General features: G+C 46.5%; 1 protein-coding gene across 2 annotated transcripts in view; it reads right to left on the bottom strand.

Moving 5' to 3' along the window:
• The window catches only part of LOC126868006 (POU domain, class 2, transcription factor 2-like), a 125021-nt gene that overhangs the window by 82178 nt on the left and 22449 nt on the right, over positions 1 to 20394 (bottom strand). The window contains exon 2 of one of the 2 annotated variants that reach the window (XM_050623125.1): positions 15673 to 15708. The exons of the other annotated variant lie outside the window; for it this stretch is intronic. Within the exon in view, the coding sequence (XP_050479082.1) occupies positions 15673 to 15708 (36 nt within the window). The remainder of the gene's footprint in view (positions 1 to 15672; positions 15709 to 20394) is intronic. 2 annotated transcript variants of the gene reach the window in all.

The following is a 20394-nucleotide window of genomic DNA, read 5'->3' as shown; positions in this document are numbered from 1 at the left end:
TGGAGAACATTGCTTCCCGATTTTTCTTAGTTGAAAATAGTTGCATATACATACGTAGTATCATGGTTCGATGAAACGTTGAATCCAGATTGGATTGCTGGCACAAGAATGTAATAAAGAGGATGAATGTGACTATAGCCATGAACTCCGTAATCCTTACGTTCGATCCGTTAGTCGACCAAGCATCGTGAAAACTGATTATATTGAGTGTTGTAAAGCTACGAAACGTTCCATCGCGGCATTAACGGGCGTTAATCTTGCGTTAATTCCCTCTACCACTCCCTGGTTTAACCCTTTCCCGTGCCATTTAGCTCGACGAAACTCGGGCCCAAGCGGTAGACATCGACGCGCGTTAAACAGACCAGACTGATGCTCGTAAACAGGAACTAACATTCAGACACTATCGCAACGGGCAAAAAAACTCCGCGAGCTCGGCTTGTTATGTTTACGTTTGGCCCAAGTATCTGGTCGCGAGTCAGACTCGCGATATTCATGTTTGGGCCAAAATCTTCGTCGCGAGTCTGACTCGCTAAAGTACGGCAAGGGGTTAACGAGAAGCGCGTTAATGATCCTTTATGCGTCGAATCGACAAAAATGCTTCGTAACGAGCAATTGGGCATAATATTCAGTCCGTTTTGAATATACAGTTGGTCCCTTTCTATTCCGGCCATTGTTCCAATAAAACTTTTATACCGATTTCTCGCGTTAAAGCTTTTGGTCAGAATTCGTTTCGATTTTTATAGCGGTTGCCAGCCGCTTGTCTAAAGGCAAAAGAACGTCTCAATAGAGGTACCGAGGCACGAGTCGTACTCCGGTGGTGCCAAGGGTCCGTAATATATGGCCCCTAAATCATCGGCCAAGAGTGGATATGGTCGTTGCTCAATCTAACCAGGATAACCACTTCATAAACATATCAATCAGACAAGAGTGCGTGGAGTTAGATACATTCTCTCGCGTGTTTGCATATGATAATGGAAATTCGATCGCGTGAATCCGTTCCATTAGAATCCGGTTCGATGGAAAATTGGCAACTCCCGTTCTTGTATCGTTTTCATGTTTCGAACAACGTTCTAAACGGAACATCATGGAAGACTAGTCGGAAGAAAAAGAGATGGATAGGGTAGAGGATAGAGAATTCGCGAGCATGAAACGGCACGATGCAAGGAGCAAACAATGAAGAAATAGACAACGAGCGAACCGAGACGCACGCAATTCCGATGTTGCGCCCATCGCTCGGCGAACGGCCGATTGTGACGCAGCGAGATCGCGTGCGCCCGGTTAATTCTCTTCGCGTACCTAAATAAACGAGTAAAAATAATTTGTAGCGTTTTCCAATTCCCCTCGCGTTAGCGCGAAATATCAATCGCCGTCGATGGAGCCGCGTCCGGTCGCTCTTCTTATTGGCTCTGGCGTTTATTGGCGTAAACGCAATCAAACCAGTCGATCGTCGGTCTCCACGAAAAGAGAAAAAAAGAGGCGAGCATGCCATGAAAGATCTTTACGATCATCGACAGTCGCCGGTATTCTTCGAATTTTTATACGGTGAATCGTTCACGAAAGTACTCTAATCGGTAATTACGGATTGTTAATTCGAGAAGATTGCGAAAGTTATTATTGTTGTTGTAAAGCTAATCGTAAAACGGTTACCCACTTTAATACAAATTGTACAACACAATAGACCTTAACGCAATTAACGATTTTACAATTTCATCGAAATAAACTTTCCACGATGATGTCCTAATCGATTGGACGCCAAGCGTAATAAAAAATAACCAAGCGTGAATCATTAGCTCGACAAAACTCTCTTACTTCTCCATTAATTTAACGTCGCTTCAACTTCAATCATCCAACATCCTCCTCCACTTTGATACAATTTCCCCGACAAAAGCAGGCCTGAACGTCCCGCGTGAATATTCAGAAACGATTTCGTGACCAGAAACGAAACACGTTCCCGACGATCATCGCGGTAATCAGCCTCTCGCGAATGGTAGCATCGTGGCGTCACAGGCGGATGAAGTTGTAGCCAGGGAGCGGGTAACAATGAGTGCAGTGATAATGCGTCTCGCGCGGTGAATGGATGAAGAAGACGTGAAAAGAAGTGGAAGCGGTGGAGAAGGGGGTGAAGGAGGGGAGGAGGGAAGGAGATGGTCGAGCTTGCCCAAGGAGATCATTAGTCCACCTGGCTGTGGCCCCGGGTAACGCTTAACCGCTTGACAAGCGTTGCGGGCCGTTATCGGTTTGTCCCTAATTATGCACACGTGACCACGGTGCGCGAAGCCTCGTGGGTATCCGCCGGATCGTTTCTTTCTTTTGCCTCTCTTCTCCTGTTCTTTCTTGTTCCTCTCTCTTAGCAGGACGGAACGAGTGGCGCTGTTTAAAATTAATCGCATTGTCTTCGCTGACTCGTTCGATCAACCGGCGCGTACGTCCGCGAGACACCAATGAATGGGCCAGCTGCATCCCTCGCCGCCACCTGTGCGCCTCTCATTCCGATTCTTCTTCCTTTCTTAATGATATCTAATCTTTCGTTTCGCTTCAAAAGAAATCGGATTAGGAGAGGTATTTTTATAGGAACGATTGGTTCAATTTTTCATTGAGAAGTTTATGAAAATTGGAGATCTCTTCCGAAGAGTAACGTACTCCCTTTCCGACGACTGTAATCTTTAAATATTTTTACCTCTTGCGCTCGAGACAACTGAGTTATCACAGGTATCCTTAAATAGTATCAGCCTTGCTTTATAGTGTCTGAGTCACCACATTCTAATCTTCTGAATTTGATCGTTCCTACCATTTCCACCTGTAATTTCTATGCAATTAATACTCTTGACATTTCCTATCAAACAGATTCTCTTAATTCCAAATGTCAGCCTCTATCAATTACTGTACTGACAAGCGACGTAATTATGACAAGTGTTCGATAAATCACAGAGGTACTCGAACAGCTTTTCTAAATTATTTACTCTTGTACGATGGTACAAAAGAATTCACACATAGGATCCAGATAGAAGGTATGCGATTTCTTAGTTTCTATTTTTGACGTTATTATCTTTAGGTGGACGACTTCTTTCAGTATTTTTAAATGATATAGACCCGGGTGCTTAGGTTTGGAAAAAGGGGAACGACGCCGTCCGGAACGATTCCGAGTACTGGCTGAAACGACACCGGTTCGCGAAAAAACGAAATAGTGCACCAAAATGGCGGAACGGAGAACGGCTGGCTGCGAGCCCGGTGACGAGCCATGAATGTTTAGGCGGCACGATTAAAACGTCTCTCATCGTGGACCTCTGAGAATCGTATCGCGGAACGAATGCCGATCGATCCACCGCCATGGTGGGAATGCGAGGGCACAGCGTTTGATTTATGCCGCGCGCCACTTTTACGTGTGTGCACGTGTATATGTACGCCTCGCCAACTAGCGGACCACGAGATTCGAAGAGGAAATTAAAATATGAAGGAGGTGACTGCGGACAACGATCGCCATTTGACACAGTGCTTCACCTTGCAACATCATCTCACACTTGGGGTACGGACTCTTAGATATTCAAGGAATAAGAAACAAGAGACGAAAATACTTGTGGAATGATCTGATATTTCTCACAAAGTTTGATTTTAATTCTAACTTTTGCTTTAATTCTTCCGACTGAGAATACATATATCTGACTGATATATAGACTATCCGCGATGTTTCGATACTTTACATTGGGGACGATGTTATAGCAGTGAGAAAACATCGTTTAAGAGGTCATTGAAAAAGTGCAAAATTCACAAGTCCCGGAGTTGATTACACAGATATTTTAAATCTTTTGCGTTCGATATCTTTTAAATGTATTTTCTCATTTTTAAATACTTTGCAAACATAAAAGTGTAAGAAAAGAAGAAGCGCCAAAAAAAGAAGAATCACATCGTGCAACACACCGAGAAACACCGGGACGCCACGAAATCTTCCTAATCGTGATTAATATCACGGGCTCATACCATGTCGGAAATTATCTACACGTGTTTTACCAAGTCGAACGATCGGCGATCTCTCGTACGTGTGGGAACAAGCTCCAAACCGTGCTGGTCCGCTACCATCGACGTCTCTTTTCTCTCGTTCCACCCACGCGATTCTTTCGTCGCAACGTGCCTCCACCGTTCGATCTCCGTTGATCCGCATCGAGATCATCCCGCCGCAACGAATCCCCTCGATGCTATCGTTGATAAACGCTCGCAGGATGACTCGAGAGTGCATAGCTGCTGTGTTTAGAGCGTACGAGCTAATCGTGACCGCACGATTCAGCTACGACTTCATTGTGAACTCGAATATGCCTGTATCCCCCTGCCTTAGATACAAATGCCTCACTCTGAATCGCAAAGATCACCGACAGGTCGCGGTGAGAACCGTTCCACGATGATGGAAATTACAGAGAATTACTCTTTGGTATTTGTACGTGATTTATTGCACGCTGATCGGTTCGAAGGTCCGTCGAGGTACGATAATCCATCCCGTTTGTGACGTAAATGGAGTGGAATTCGTCCCTTGTACGACTTACTCGAAAGTTACTGGATCGACCTAATCCGATTTGTAAAGATTTCTTAGTTTTAGCGGCAGAGCATGCGATTAGCGTTGAAATTCTCAGGAATCGCATCGTTATCCTTGGTAGGATTGCTTGGTTACTAGTAACATAGCAAGTATGATACTCAGGCATCTTCGATGTTTCGCTACTGTTAACTACCGATTTTTGTGAATCTCGATGTAATAAATATTTTGAATCTATTTCATGACGGAAGTATGAATGCAAGTGATTAATAGCCGTAACAACGACCTAATCGATTGTTTCGCCACCAATATACGTTCCGCCCAGGACTCGGGACAGAAGCGACCCGCGCAAAGTTATCCATCTATCCCGAGGGCGGGGAGGATAAGGCTGGATAAAAATAATCCGCAAAGTAGTGGGAGGCAAGAGAAAGAGTGGGCCCTGGCGCTCGTGCGCCCGCGTATTACCATATAGCAGCGTGACTCCGTCGACTCGCGTCCGCGGCCGTACTCATCTGAATAAATATCGTATTATAATTAAAGGAATCGTTCGAGCCATAAATCAATGAGGTCGGTTTATATATCAGGCCTCACCTATATAATGTGTACCGGTGGAGTACCCCAGCGGGTCCTGCACTCGCTGTGGGGGGTCCCCCTATGCTAATGGCGCCCTCTCACGAAGCGCAAGGGCTGACAGAGCCGCGCGGAACACAGATAGAGAGACGCGAGAGAGACCAGACAACGCACACACACCATCGTCCGACCCTGACCTGACCACCTCTCTCCCTCTTTCTTCGTCAAGTTACATCCCTGGGTTTCGCGCTCGCGAGCACACGCCTATAAGAAGACGATCGGAAACCCGGCCTCTGATCTTCGCCGACCGCGACCGCTTATCAATTTGTTAGCGAGCGCTGTTTGTTAAATCAAATCAAGGGCTTGCACGCCGTGCCGATAAATAATCCTGCTTAATATGTGCCTCGAATTCTCGAATGCTCCCCCCTGCCGGCTCTCTTCGTGTACATTACACCCACGTGCACGCGGAGTGGGAACAGCAGAGAGGTGAAGAGAGGCGAACGAGGAGAGAGGGGAGGAAGGAGTGAGAGTACACGCGTTTCCATCCACGTGGTTTATTGATCCATCGATCGATCGCCGGAGATCTCGCCGCGCAGACCGGCACTCGGTACGCTCTGTCGGCAAAGCGGCTTGTCAGTGCCCGATCGAGCTATCGAGTCAGAGTGATTGAGCCTGATTTGCGGGTAGACCAGCGGCTGATTTATGGCGAACTAGGAGGGTAGATTCTTCTTTGATACTGGTCGCTGCGGCGAACGAGGATTGGTTTAAGGATCTGCTCCCTTCCGATCGAACAATATCGGTGTTCAAGGGAGACAGGCTTTTCGAGACAAGGAGGAAGCGAGGAAGATGACTCTTATATTTTCCAGGTTGTGTACGAGATATCGCGGTGTGCAGTGTCATTCGTGTGACGTTTTGAATCAGGTATCTCGCGATGCAATGTCATTTATAGACCCCACTAAAAATCAGTTCGCGAGATATTTCATTCCCAACTTCGAAGGGATTAAACACGGAATATATTGTACTTTCGAAAACAGATATTCTTCGCGTGAAACGATATTCATATATAAATTAAATACAAGAAATTTCTCATCGTACGGAAGAGATGGCGGGGAAGAGATGAAACAAGTCACCCTCTCGCAAGTAACAAATTAATTTCTCAGTTATTTACCCTAACAGAGAGCAGAGATTCGGGCGCGTTAAATATTTTAGAAGGTCCGGTGCATGCGTGGCCATCCGAGGCGTTTATTATGACGAGTCCGGACGCGGCGTGGACACACGGTAGTTTATTTGGGTCCGGAATTTTGCGGGGCCCCGGTTCGAACGAACGGCGCGGTCGCGATTAACAAAGGGCGATACAAATTAGATTAAATCGCCGTAGGGGGCGGCATCACGGTGGAGAAAGGCGAATGATGATACCGCTTGATAAATAGACGAACGTCATGCGATGCCTAAACGGAGTCTGCGTCTCCCTCGGCACCAATGGATGCCACCCCTTCTCCGCAACTAAGTTCTCGTTGAAACGAGCGTCTTCTTCGTCTCGCGGTATCGCGATCGCGAGTCGCCCTCGTTTCCTGTCTATAATAAAAACCGGGGCGAAATAACCGGCGATTACGGACCTGCCTAATTGCGCGCGGTTTCAGGATACGATCCCTGGATCGTTGATTAATCGATCGGTGAATATTGAAACGTCTTTGCAATTATGGAACAAGATTACCGAATATTAAGGGGTTGGTTAATGCGCTCCATGGTGCACGATTAATTTTCTTCAAATTGAAATACTTCTTTGACCGTTTTGCATTTTTTCGAAAAATGTACACGGCGATATACAATGGCTACAAAAGGTATTTGTACATTATTGTATTTACTTTAGCATTTATGATACATACCAAAAGCATATTAAATTTTCTAACATTCGGCGATTTCTTAACTTCCCTTCGTACGACTACGGAAAATTTGATACTATGTGAGTGAAATAAATAATATAATAATACATGTGAGAATACGTTTTGTAATTGCTGTGTGTATGGTTCTTAAAAATCACGAGATAAGAAATTGAAGTTGGATCACCTTTGGTTGAAGAGTATCGACGTTTAAAAACCCGGAGAATTTTCGCCGAGTCTTCGACCGCAGATAGGAGTGAGACTAAAATAAACGAGCGTCGATATTGCATACAACTTCGTTCTATCGACGTTACTCTTCAAAACAGAACAATGTGTGGTTCGATGGGAGTGCAAATAAAAGTATCAGACTGGAACTGGAAAAACGAGCAACAGAACGAAAAGAACGAAGAAGAGAGCAAGAGCCGCGGTAGAAATCCAGCGAACACACCCCTCAAAACGCTTGGTGAAGCTGAGCCCCAGCGGCCTGGCGGCTGGCCAATATTTAATTACAGATAATTACCGGTTATAATGCGCGGCAGATCGGCGGCCTGCCGTTTAATTGATCGGCTTTACGGTCTGATTTGTGTATCTGGCGTTCGTGCGATCCGCCGTTAAACTCCGAGGTCCGATTTTTAATCCTTCACTGTGGCCACGAAACCCATGCCTGCCGGTGCATCGTATCCCGCCATTATTTAAACGGCATTACGTAATCCACCCACCTCGTTGTACTACGGTTTATTGCGCGTGTCGTAGCCAACAGTGTGTACGAATAAACCAGCACGCAAGAGAAAATCGTCACCGCCTTCTGCACCAATGTGTACGATTGTTACTGTGTTTCCATTCTCCGTGGAAAATTTGATCGACATCCTCTTTTAGCGGTAGATGACTCGATTCGCAATATCCTACTTTCGAAAAGTTCAGTATTATACTTTTATATAAGGTACTAGACGAAAGAAACGGTCTGAGACTTTGCGAGGATAAACAGAACGAGATGGTCCAGCGTAAAGTAATCTCTAATACTCGAATTCTCTGAACGTCTCTCTGCGAAGGAACTCGAACATCGTAATCTAATTCGTTGCCGATACATAACGTGAAGATTCACAACGAACGATAAAAGTATATCATAAATTGAGAAAATCTAAAAAATTCTCTTCTTATATACAACATCCGATACATTTTCCTATTTCTTTTATTTTCTTTCTCGATTCGCAAATATTAACGTCGTATCCGCTTTCGAAAATTTCTTAATTCACGATGGAAACAGTAAGCAACGTTGATCGATATATCTTCTCTATTAGACAGTGGAGTTTGAGAATCCCTGAGCCAATAAATAGTCGGCAGATCGGAGGCTTAGTATCCGCGCGGAGGTGGAGCGACAGCTCCCCGTGAGATCGGAGCGAGGTGGCGAGGGAAAGGGGCTCGATGAGACTCTGTTCGATCGTCTATTGCATTATTACCGCGTTATATCAAGACAGAACCGCGCGAGCCTTTCTCTCCCCCGGGTTTCTGGCTCATCTGGCGAGGCGCGGTACATTTAAACGTATTCTCCGGTAAAACACGTTAAGTTCGGCACGGTCGGCTCCCTTTGCCGGGGTCGAAGCATGCAGATCCGACACGAAATATCATTAATAGTCGTTTGCCGGATGACCGAGCCCGGTAATCGTCCCTTCTGCGGTTCAAGATCGGATCGGCCGAAAACCGCAACACGCCTCGACTGTACGACCAAAGCGGCAGCCCCCTTTCGACTCGTAATTTATGTTCATGAACTCGGTCGTGGCAAGTGCGAACGCTGGTGCACGAGCACGGGCTTGGTGGATACATAAATCGCGGCGAAACAATCGCTGCCGGCGTTAATCGTTCGACGTTAATGCTTTCTTATATTCCGATCCGGTAAATCGAGTTAACCTACTAACTAAGCGATTCTATGATCTTACACGTGATTTCCATAAAAGATTTCCTTGACTTTCTCCCCGCGGTTTTGCTTATATTCCATTCGATTCCACGAAGTGTCCACTGCACGTTTCCTTACGCTGTGGAGCGGAGCGAGCACGGCGCGGTTCCCTCGCTGTTGTAATTGCCCTGTGCGCCAGCGGCTCCATTTCGAGCAGCTCCGTCCGATACGGAGTCAAAAGAGGCCGCTGGCAAAAAAGCCGCGGCGAATAAGCTGGACAAGGCAGAACAAGCCAGGAGAAAGAGAGAGAAAAATCCATCAAAACGGAAGAGCGAAGGATCTACGAGCGTCTCTACGCGCGTGGACCGGAGAAGCGGCCCCTGGGTTCCCCTTTTTGATGGCGCTTGCAGCGTCACAGGGTCGTAAACACGGCTGGCAATAAGGGGCCAAAAGCAGCGAGAGCGCGACTTTTGACGCGAGTCCGTTGCATCTCAGCCCCGTTCTCTCCCGTCTAACGACCTTCGCGCGTTACAAGTACAACGACGCTGTTCGTGGACCGCTTCTTCGCTTCTCGTTCTTCTTCTTTCGACTTGTACCACCTGATAGCCCGGGAGAGAAGAGGAAGAAGAAACCGGCGGCCAATCCCACGCACAATGTCCACCGTGGCAAGACGCGCGAAGAGCTCTCGCGACGGTGTCATTGTTCGTTTGATTGCCGCTGGCCAGCTCCTGGCCGCTCACACTCGGCCCGCCTTTTATTAGTGGTCGATTAGCCTCGCTGTACGAGGTCCACGCGAGGGGAGCCCAGCTACGATGAACCACCGTGGAACTGCGTGACCGGATCGCGTCGGACCTCGATAGGAAACCCCGTGCCTCGAATCGACTGTCGATCCAATGGTTGGCCTTCTTCGGTCAAGATCGATCGAGCTTGCTCTAGGGACGGTACGTGTCCAAGGGTTTTAATTTGGAGCAACGTAAAATTGAGAGTACCGAGCGTGTTTAGTCCAGCTTCCGTCCAGAATCTCGGAGATTTATTTAGCTTTATTTCATAATCTTGATGAATGTTACGAAACTTTAATCCGGAGTACTATTGTATTTCATTTATAGGAACCAAGTTTTAGTTAGCGCTTGATTAGGTGGAAAGGCTGTTCGAAATAATTAGAAGATTGTTGCTACGAATGGTTCTATCGCAATAACCAAGCGAACAGAAGACAAAAAGTCCTAGATGACTGGTTGATTATCCTGATATCGTAATAACAATTTTCTTGAAAATAATTATAAGTAAGAAGGTATACGCGTAAGAAATGGGTGTAAAATTCACAGATGTTGAAAAACGATCCTCCAATTGCTTGAAACTTCGCATACGAACAATTTGTTGCCCGAGCATTAAGATACATTTCCTAATTTCGAGTCGAAAATACCGACTCCATTCCCAGAATGGCGTCAAATCATGAGTTGGCCGGTCGTCTCGTAAAATTAGAATATTCTTCCGAGAATTCACCCGCATAAGCGTCCGTCCCGACTCGTCCAATTTAATTAGATGAACATTCAGAAGTCCGTGGCGCGGTAAGGTCCAATAACAATAATAAAGCGTGCCAGCGGAAAAGAGGGGCGTCCATTAGTTACGTTGGGAGATCTGGTCGAGAAGCGAACCTGCTCCAGATAGTCTGCACTCGGGCTCCGACGTGCATCGTCATCGTCGTTCGTCCCGATACAAAGACAACGCCGACGCGAGCAGGATGGCCGGCAGAAAAAGTGGCTATGCTAAATAATAGTCCTCCTGTCGGTTCGTTGCTCGCCTCTCCTCGCATAGTTCATTCATGAATCCGGATTCAGTGTTCCTTTAGTGGCGAGCAGATCGCATCGCCAATCTTCGAGAAGGTATCGGCCGTTGAAAAACGCCACGCGGAGAAGGAATTCTGATCTAAACCTTTGCATTTTTCGTTGCTGCCTTTCAATATTAACAAGCTACTGTCGGCCCAGGCGAATATACAATAGAATTCAAACACGGCAAAAATTTCGTTCGTGCAACGAAAAGTTCATAAAAATTCGTAGAAAGCTGTAAGCATACTTTCTGTGTTCGTCTTCGTGGTTTCATGTCTTTCTTTCGATATAAACGGTGACTGTTGGATGTGAACTGACACCGCGTCGTAGCATGATCAGAGGAAGCTATGAATTTACGTAGAATACGAGGAATCGTTACGATGAAATCGTCAAAAGAAGCAAACTACGCACGGGGCTCTTTCTCTACCTTCGAATGGCACTCGGTCCCTTCCGGAGTCCAGAAACAAGCTGAGACTAAAATGACGAGACTCCCGAAGATTCTGGGGTACACCAGGTAGCTCCGATCCGCTTTTGACGTCAGGTGACGAAGGTGAACACGACTATTGGGTCTGTTAGCCGAGATCCTGCGGATAAGACGAACACAGACGTTTCTCATTTCCGCGCGAGTGTTAACAAGAGGCAGTCTTTTCAAAAGCTTCTTTTATCCTAAGAGGAGCTTTAATGCCATCCGACGCTCTTTACATTAGCGTATCAGGAAGATGCTTATCTTTCTCGATATTACGATCTACGGATAATTGCGCATCCCTGAATTCGGTGGAAAGTAAATACGGTTTTTGCAACGACCCGACGTTGGAATTCTTATTTGTCGCTACACTTGGACCTCGTAAAGATCGTTTCGACGACCATGGACGATTGAACGACTACCGGCAGACCAGTCGAACCCGGTCTAGCATCCCGGAATAGTCAAAGGATTCGCAGACGTTCCCTTGGACGACACGTCGACCGCGTTTTTCTTGCCCGTCGCCTATCAAACGAGTTGGAGCCGGGGTCGGTGAGCGTTGGTCGAGGAAAGAAAGAGCCCGCTAACGGGATAAACAAGCGATCGCCACAGCACATTCCGATACGTAACGGAGAAAAGTGTGTACATCGCTCCACGGACGTACGGCACGATCGTACGCAACGCTGGGTATAAAAAGTTTCCTGGAAACGATCGCGTAACGTGCATATAAAATTCGAGTAATTTCAACTGGCCAGTTTGGTCTGTCTATTCGCGGAACCGGCCTTCGTGGAAGCAGTAAAATCCTCACCGAAGAGATGCGTTTGCGTACGTACAATCTCTGGGTTTCGTCGGGAATTCCGTTTTAAATAAGAAAGATAAATGAAAATGGTGGATAAATCCGGTTTCGGTAAGGGAAGTCTCGGTAAAACGATGGATGCTCGATTTTGTGCACGAAATCCGGATTCTTTTCACCAGCTCGTTTTACCCTGTCCATCTAATTGCGTAAGAATCGAAGGGAACGTAACCGTAGTTCACCACCAACGAAATTTCACCTTCTACCCCCTACCATCTGGCAACGCCATTTCCTGCTTCGAGAGTGCCGCCCGTAATCATTATTATTCGCGGCCAAATAGCCGGTGGCTCTCTCTTTCTCGGCACTGATTGGCCTCCCTATCTTGAAAATACCAATTCTCTGGAGCCATACCGGCGCATTAAAGCTCGTTCACCGTGCGCTCGGGGTTAACCGACAACGTTCGTATTGTTCGACGATCGACAATGGATTTCATGAAATTTTTCAGTCAGCGTTAAACTCGATCACGCGATATTCCTCTACTATTCAAATTTTAGTTTTTGAGAAAATTCCGTGATCTTTTCGTCGAAAGCTACCCAAGTTACCTTTTAATCTACGAAAAGTAGATTACACCCTGTACGCTTTTAGTCTGATCTCGATTTTCCTATCTCCAAACATTGTATATTCTCTTCGCCGGAAAATTAAAACGTCAGAACAGATTAAACCGTCAAGCGACATTCCAACGGTTTGACGCGCCTCACGCCCGCATACAACTTCCGCCAATTACCGATGGGTGAGTAACGCGGACGGAAGGGAACAGAACGAAAGGAGAAGGAGGGAGAAAGAGGGTGGTCGGCGTTGGTTGCGGGATGCACGGCGAATGCAAAGCACCGACAAGGTCGCGATTTCGAATGAACCGGGAGAATCGGCTGGTGCCCCGTCACCTTCGCAGGTAGTCGAAAGCGTCGAACGAAGAAGACGACTCGAGCGTCAGACGGAAGGAGAGAACGAGACGAACAGGAAGGTAGTCAGCCACCGAGCCTAAGGTGTAACGAAGAGAGGAGAACGACGAGGAGAAGAGTAGAGGCCCCGGGCGAGGTCACCCACAGCCCCCGCCCTCTCACTCCCCCGCACACCCTGATTACCCCAGCCGGGGGCGGGACACACTGTAATGAGCATCGAAGAGGTGCTCAACTTCGACTCGTCGAGTTTTTCCATTCGAATTCAAGGAAATGGAAAGACGCGAGTTCCGCGAGACCTTTCATGGCGTTCGTTCTATGCTATAGTAGGATATTTAAGGTTGATACCTTAAGATTTGATAATCTGGAACAGTCGAACGGTAGATGGAAGTGATTTCTCTATCGTTAAGCGCTCGAGGACTTGGTATTGTCCACGTTACTATTAACGTACGTTTTAATGGCATTGGATTAAAGGTTAATGTAATTTCGATACTTTCTCAAGGTTATAAAATTGACCTCTTGTGTTTCCTGTACTATGAAAGAACGATTAATAACCGATGCACGTGCGGCATAGGAAACGCAGCAACACGTAGGAAGGGCCAATCGCGAACGGGGTCGTCCTAAAGACAGATCGCTGGTAACGCGACCTCGATTCCCAAGCTACCCGCTGAGGAGGTCGCGGGGAACGTAAACGAAGGACGATGTAGAGGGAACAAGCTGAATACAAGAGTAGCTTGGTTGGCTGTCGGCGAAGACACCCGGATGATCGAGCGATGTTATTTTAAGTTTTCCGTGGGGGCTCTCCCATCTTGTCCTAATCGGCTGTCAGCCACCCCCGTGGCTGGGGTCGTAGGCCACCCCCAGGACACGACGTGCCGACGTCCATGTGTGACGTGACGCAGAAAAGGAAAGCGCTGGACGATGAAGAAGGAGGGTGATCGTAGACCCCCCGCGGACGAGATTCGTCCCTTTTGTACGACGAGATTCGCGCGGAGGAATCATACCCCTCGAGGGGTTGGATTCAAAACGCTTTACACTCTCATAACCAGGACCTGTTGATCCTGCCGCGTCGAAAATCGTCGCCACCCCTTGGCGCACTCGAAAAATGTTTTACCACGTGCTTCGTCATCGTACGATTGACTCGAGTCTCTTCTTCCACCCTAACTACGGGACCTAAACTCGAAACGACGTTTTAGTGGCTGATAAATTTCGCGTCGGCTCGCTCGGCTCTTTCCGAACGATCCCGTCTTCATGGTTGGTTAATGTCTTTTTACCCGGACATCATCGGGTTGAAGATTTCATAAACGTTTAATTGATCCTCGAGAGATGCAGAACGAGCATCACCGAGGCGATTACACATTTTAATAGGCGTTTACGAAAATTGCATATCAACGTAGCTGTTCCGCGATCAGCGAAATTTGTTACATTAGCATCGTCGACCCCTTCGTTTACGGTCTTCGAGATAAGACGCGAGTAAAACCCTATCGACCTATAAATATTCCAGTGGGCCCGCGTCGTTGAAACCGGAGGAATAAAGCGCATAATAAAAATTATAGCCGCGAGCCGCGATACCGGTGGAAGAAGTAGGAGGCTGCTGAAATTCCAGCAGAGTCCTCGAACTCGGAATAGACCGTGAAGATGAAGTCGCTCCAGGAAAGTTAGGATGACCTCGCAGGGTCCTGCGGCTCGTTTGATGGACCTCTCCCTTCTTTTTCTTTCTCTTTTTCTTCCTCTTCTTCGCTCCCTTGCCCCGCGTCCCGTAGCGACCATGCATTTCCACCGGATACCCGTTTACACCGAGTCGAGTTTGGTGGCACATATTATATACCTGCGGAAAGGAGGCAGAACGGGACGAAACCAAGGGAGGAAGCTGAAAAAGAAGAGGAGGAGGTGGTGGCGGTGGAAGAAGAAGAAGAAAAGAGAGACGGCTCTCTCGTCCGCAGCCATGCTTATTGCGTGATATTAGCCACGGTGGCTGCCGGGGTAATCATAATCTCGAAAGAGGGACAAAACACAGGCCCCGAATCGCATAACGCTGAATTTTACGACTTGTGGCATAGAGGACAGGCGACCGGATGCAACGCGACTTTTTACCTCCCTCTAACGTCGCCGGCTTGATGTCAACAAGAAGGTGGCGTACCTCAGGGAAACTAACACCCCGAACGAGCTTCGCTTCGAATCGAATCGAATCGGACAGCTTCAAATTTTCGAGGAACCTGCCACCCCGAACGATGAATTTTTGTCTACTTTTTATATCGTATTATCAAGATGTCTTTCTTCGGCGCCAGACTTATCAAACGTTTGTCATTTTTCTAATTCCTTATTTTCCGTTCGACACTCTGATTTTAAGCGGTTCGATTCGAGCAATGCGACGATCGATTGTCACAGGCGGCAGCACGTAAAATAAATCGCCTGGCAGGTCGTACTTTCTATCAGAAACGGTCGTTCCAGGAATCCGATCTAATTTACGCGTTTGCATAAACCACGCCGCGGTTTCCAAGTAATAAAGAGAAAAAGGGAAACCAAGCTAGGAAGGTGGAAGGAGGCTGGAGGCGTTACATCGCGGGCGCGCGGTTTTCGCAACTCGCCGTACGAAACGGCAACACTCTCTGGTTCGGTCCGCTCAATGGAGACGTAATAGGAAGTAGCAATTTCTTTCCTCCACGGAAGGTTCTGCTTTAAAAGTGGTTCCGCGATAAATTTGGTTTTTCTCCTTTGAGAAACCTAAGTATATAGTAGACAGTGTCGCAAACTTCTAAAAGAGATTATGAGTCACTCACCGTAAGGCCGATCCGCAACCGGCTGCTCGCACGAGTCTGTAACATCAAAGCAAAATCAAAATCAGAGGAATCGTTCGATCGAAGGAATGTTTAAGGAACGTTTCGTTCGAGGTATGCGCCGTATTCTTCGCTATTAAACAACGCTCTATCACGAATGACTAAACAACGCGAAATTTCCAAAGAATAAACGCGGAGGAACCCAAAGCAGCTCTTATACCTGCATTCGCATTCTTGCCTCCGAGCTATCATTACGCAGTCATTCGTATCGTTTATTCACGACAATTTGAAAACGACCGTGATCCCCTCCGTTCGTGTAATAACTTCGCTATAATCGTCAGATGATCGAAACGACACTCGAGAGCACGATTGCGCTGGCGCTCGTTCACGACCACGGTCATTATCTTTTTCAATTTGCATACACGCGTTTGCCAGGATTGCTCGATTCTAAGCGAAGCATCGTTCGCACTAATAAAGGCCTTCGACTACACTCCTCTGTCTTCTCCGTTAAGTAATTTCGAACGGGATTGCTCGCAATTTGCGCTTTAACGATCGCGCGCCCAAGTATTACATCGATTACCACGTAATATCTTCATTCGACGCTTCGTGCGATGGAATTATAATCAAATTTTACCCGTTATTTGAATAGCAGGAATTTTCGATACAAGGTTCAGCTGTTTACTTAAACGGCCTTTTTTAGAATACAATGCGAAGATTACGATCAAGGATCCAGCGTTACATGGTTAATGCGTTTACAGTTTCAAAGGCTCGTGAAATATTCACGCGATTCGCGGAATCGGAGCGCACCGATTTAATTGCAAATCCGGAATCGTCGAAACGAATGTTACACGGCTGGAAAACCACGCAAAAGTTTTAACGACACGTGTCTACAGACGACAGATGCTAGGCCGACGAGATCGACCTAGCCTGAAGCTTGTAAATGTCTCACTCAAGGCGATCGCGAGGTTCTCATAGAAGCCGCTAGGTAGGTCATCGGATGTCATAAACGCTCGACGAAGTTCCTTTGGTGGTGCAGCGCGTGTTAATAGCCTCATTAGATGCCGCAGTGCGTTGACGTATGTATACGATCGATCGTAGATCACCCACCGAAATGCGTCAAATATTTCCTAGGGATAGCAACTACGAGAATTTCATTTCGTTTCATTCGAATATCAAACAAACGTATCACACTTTTACGTTTATTGCTGATAAAATTCTCAATTAAAAAATACGGCTCGCAGCCGGAAATCTCAGATAAGAACGCTAAGGTTAAGATTAAATGTAAAAAGGACGTGTAGCGGTATATGCGTCTTAGGACGTTCCGATACGAAGATGCCTCACATAGTTGTTTTGCCACAGAGGTACAGGTTGTGTACGACGTACATAATGTAACAAACAAAGTCTGGACAAAGCAATTTCGCTGCTACGTGCAACCTACGACCAGCGATAAGTTCAAACCTTTCGGTACCCTCGTCGATCAGTATAAATAGACGATCATGTTCTCCAGAAGTCAGCCAGTCGAGCGAATAAGTATAACGAATCAGTCTAACGAATCAGCATAACAATTAGTATCAGTACCGCAGTATCGCGCAATCTTATAAGGAATATTATCAAGCGAGCAACGCTTGCGATTAACTTTGTATTCTACATTTTACAATATCTGTAAATATAGTTAATTGAATTAAGTCGTCTCGTTATTATTTTAATCGACAACACGTCTCACCGTCCACCACAGAAGATTTTTAGTAAGTCAAAGATTTGAGAATTTCTATTTTAAAGACACTCGATACTCGAAAATGTGAAATGCCAGGTTCCGAGGGTTTGACGATTTTTGTACACAGTTTAGTTGAATCTTGGGACTCTTGTAAAATATTATCTCGCAGCCAGTCATCCACGTAAGGGACGTATAATAATGGAGACGGACAAGGTCCTCCGGCTGGCAGCGCGATCGAAAGTACAGATTAGATTCAACGGGACAAAACATTCTGCATCTGGTATTCCGTCGAACCTGTCGTCGATGGCACAGGACGAGAGCGACTGTGAATACCATTCACTTGAATCATTTTCCTATAACATAACATTTCCTTAATAAGATTTACGGCTCCTTCCACTGATTATTTAATCACTTACGTTCATAAATCTATCGTAGCAAACATTCATTACCATTGTCTTCAGCTTGGAATAGTAATCATTTTTCTTTTAGCTATTTTCAAAGCAGTCTTCTGAAATAGGAAGACCGTGAGTTTTCGATTGATTGAAAAGTGAATATTATACCAGGCAAATAACATTTCTTGATCGTTTAAACTCCACTTCTATTTATTTTCAATAACTACGATGTACAGTTTCTTGGCATAGCGCTAACCAGGCTATATCCAGATATAACAAAACCAGGTTAAAAACGATTTTCCAAAAGAGAGGTTCATCGACCGTATGCGAAAGCAAAAAAAACGAGCACAATGTACTCGAAGACGGAGTTTCGTTTGGATGAGTAGTAATCGTTCGTCCGTTAGTAGCGGCGTCGTATTCTAATATTTCCCGCGAACCGCGGTGCGCCATCACGAATTCTAATTCATCGTGGCCGGTCGTCCTGGGCCCTGAAGGTGCCAACGGGGTCGCACGCGATAGTCGATAAATATTAAACGACTTTCCACCTGGTGTCGTGGCCGCGGCTTGCTTCGCCTCTTTCGACAGCGGAGGGGCAGGGAAGAGCGGGAGGAGGAGGGAAGAGGGACTTCCGAGAGGGAGATGACTGAATGTTAATTAGCGAGGCGTGACAAGTATTAAGCAATCCATCCATCTAGCCGCGTGCAAAGAGGGAGGAGCCTGGCCTAACGCTCGGTAATTAACGCGACACCACGCCGCATAAGCCACGCATCATCGAACCACCTTCATCCTCGTCCTCATCTTCGTGCTCTCATCGGGTTTCCTGGCAATTAGCCGTCGATTTAGCTGTTAACCCCGGCTGGAAAGTGAAACGGAATTCGAACGAGTGTGCCTGACCCACGACACGCGTCCCCGGAAGTCGTCTGGCTTCGCTTTCGCGGGACGTAACTGTATTTTCGAGCGATCCATCACCTGGCGTCGCTGCGTTTGAAAACGTTCCAACGAGACCAACGATTCCTCTTACTTTCCATTCAACTTTGTTTCGAAGGCTTCGGTCGAGAATATATATTTATACATATAGCATACATGCGAATATTCATTGCGATAACCGGTGAGATTATCGCATCCTCGAAATAATCCTGTCAAAACTAGTATCGCGTCTTCTGACACCCGATTAGCGTAACAAACACAATGACAGCGGGGTAACTCGTAACGATGGATGATGTACGATACTCTCGATTCAATATACCACTCCTCTTCGCTTTTTTTTTCTCCTTCCTCCTTGCTCGTTCTCGAAAGAGTAACTACGAAAAGAGAAAGAGAAAGTTGAAGAGAAAGGAGACGCCGCTTGATACGTGTCAAAAGTTAGATTCAAATCCTGTCGGGCTTGGAGAATGCCGGACGACGGGCGGTCGTGGCGGCGAATACGCGGCGAGCACGGCGATCTTCTCTCTCGAATAGATGTATCAGTGTAATTAACAACAAACAATGGCCGTGGGACGCGCGCGCTCGATATCGTATATTAATCGATTAGCCAGCACCGTCCGGGCCCCGGAGATATGCGCCGGTACCGGTTGTTAATCATCGGAGCGCGGGTGCGTTTGTACTTCGAGCTTTCTTTTTCAACCGTGAGAGAAAGAAGAAGAAGAAGAAGAAGAAGAAGAAGAAGAGGACAAAGAAGACGAAGAAGATGAAAGATGAAGAACAAGAAAGAGGTGGAGGAAAAAGGAAGGAACGATCGAAACCGCCGTGTACGATTCGCCTTAAGGATCTTCAAGTCAGGACTAACCATCTTTGTGACGCGTCGCTTCGCCGCGCGTATCAGGGCCACCGTGACTACAGAACTTGCAAGCCAAGTCGTACAGTCGCTGTCCTAACCGATCGCGTTTCGATTCATTTTTTGCCTGCGAATTCTACGCTTTGTTGCCGACTGGCACGCTCGTAAAGTCTCCACTTTTTTCCACACAGATAGATACGCTGTGTTTGTCTATGAGAGATCATAGTTGCAATTTCAATGCGCTCCGAGCGAAGGGAAATTCAACGACCTATGCGATCCTACGTAATCCAACGTGTACTGTTTCGATAAATTATTCGCGGGCATGTCGACGGTTGAATCGTTTATTAGAGCGCATTGTTGGGAACGGTTCGATCGTAAGAACGAAAGACTACGAGGAAGAAAGTAACAGGTCGTAGTAAGTGGAACGTTATTTGGAGCAGAGATCGGAAGTTTATCGATGAATCGACGGTATGCGTTTGAGTAATAACCATTCTATCAATCCGTTTACCGGGTGTTTGTATTCCTGAAAGAGCCACGGGTCTGTCGGTGTTCGATTTCGTGCCCCTCAGCGGTACCGGCAACATTCGAATCATTAGGGATTATCGATGACCGTCAATACGAAACAGCCCGTGAACCGTCATCAATTAGAGTCGAATAATAGTTCGCGTTGTTCATTCGTTAGCCGGAGAACCCGCTTCCGGGTTCCATCTACTGTTCTATCCGCCTTGATTCATTATCAAAACGAAATGACACGTCGTGGAGAATCGTGAAAAAAAGAACAAACAAAAAAAAAAAAAAAAGGAAAAAGAAAGAAAAAAGGAGAAACCTATTCAGTTTCGTAATTT

Source organism: Bombus huntii, chromosome 7, assembly GCF_024542735.1.
Source record: "Bombus huntii isolate Logan2020A chromosome 7, iyBomHunt1.1, whole genome shotgun sequence".
NCBI classification, from domain to species: Eukaryota; Metazoa; Arthropoda; class Insecta; order Hymenoptera; family Apidae; genus Bombus; species Bombus huntii.
The sequence above is the reverse complement of the archived record's forward strand: the minus strand, read 5'-3'. Positions and strand labels throughout refer to the sequence as shown.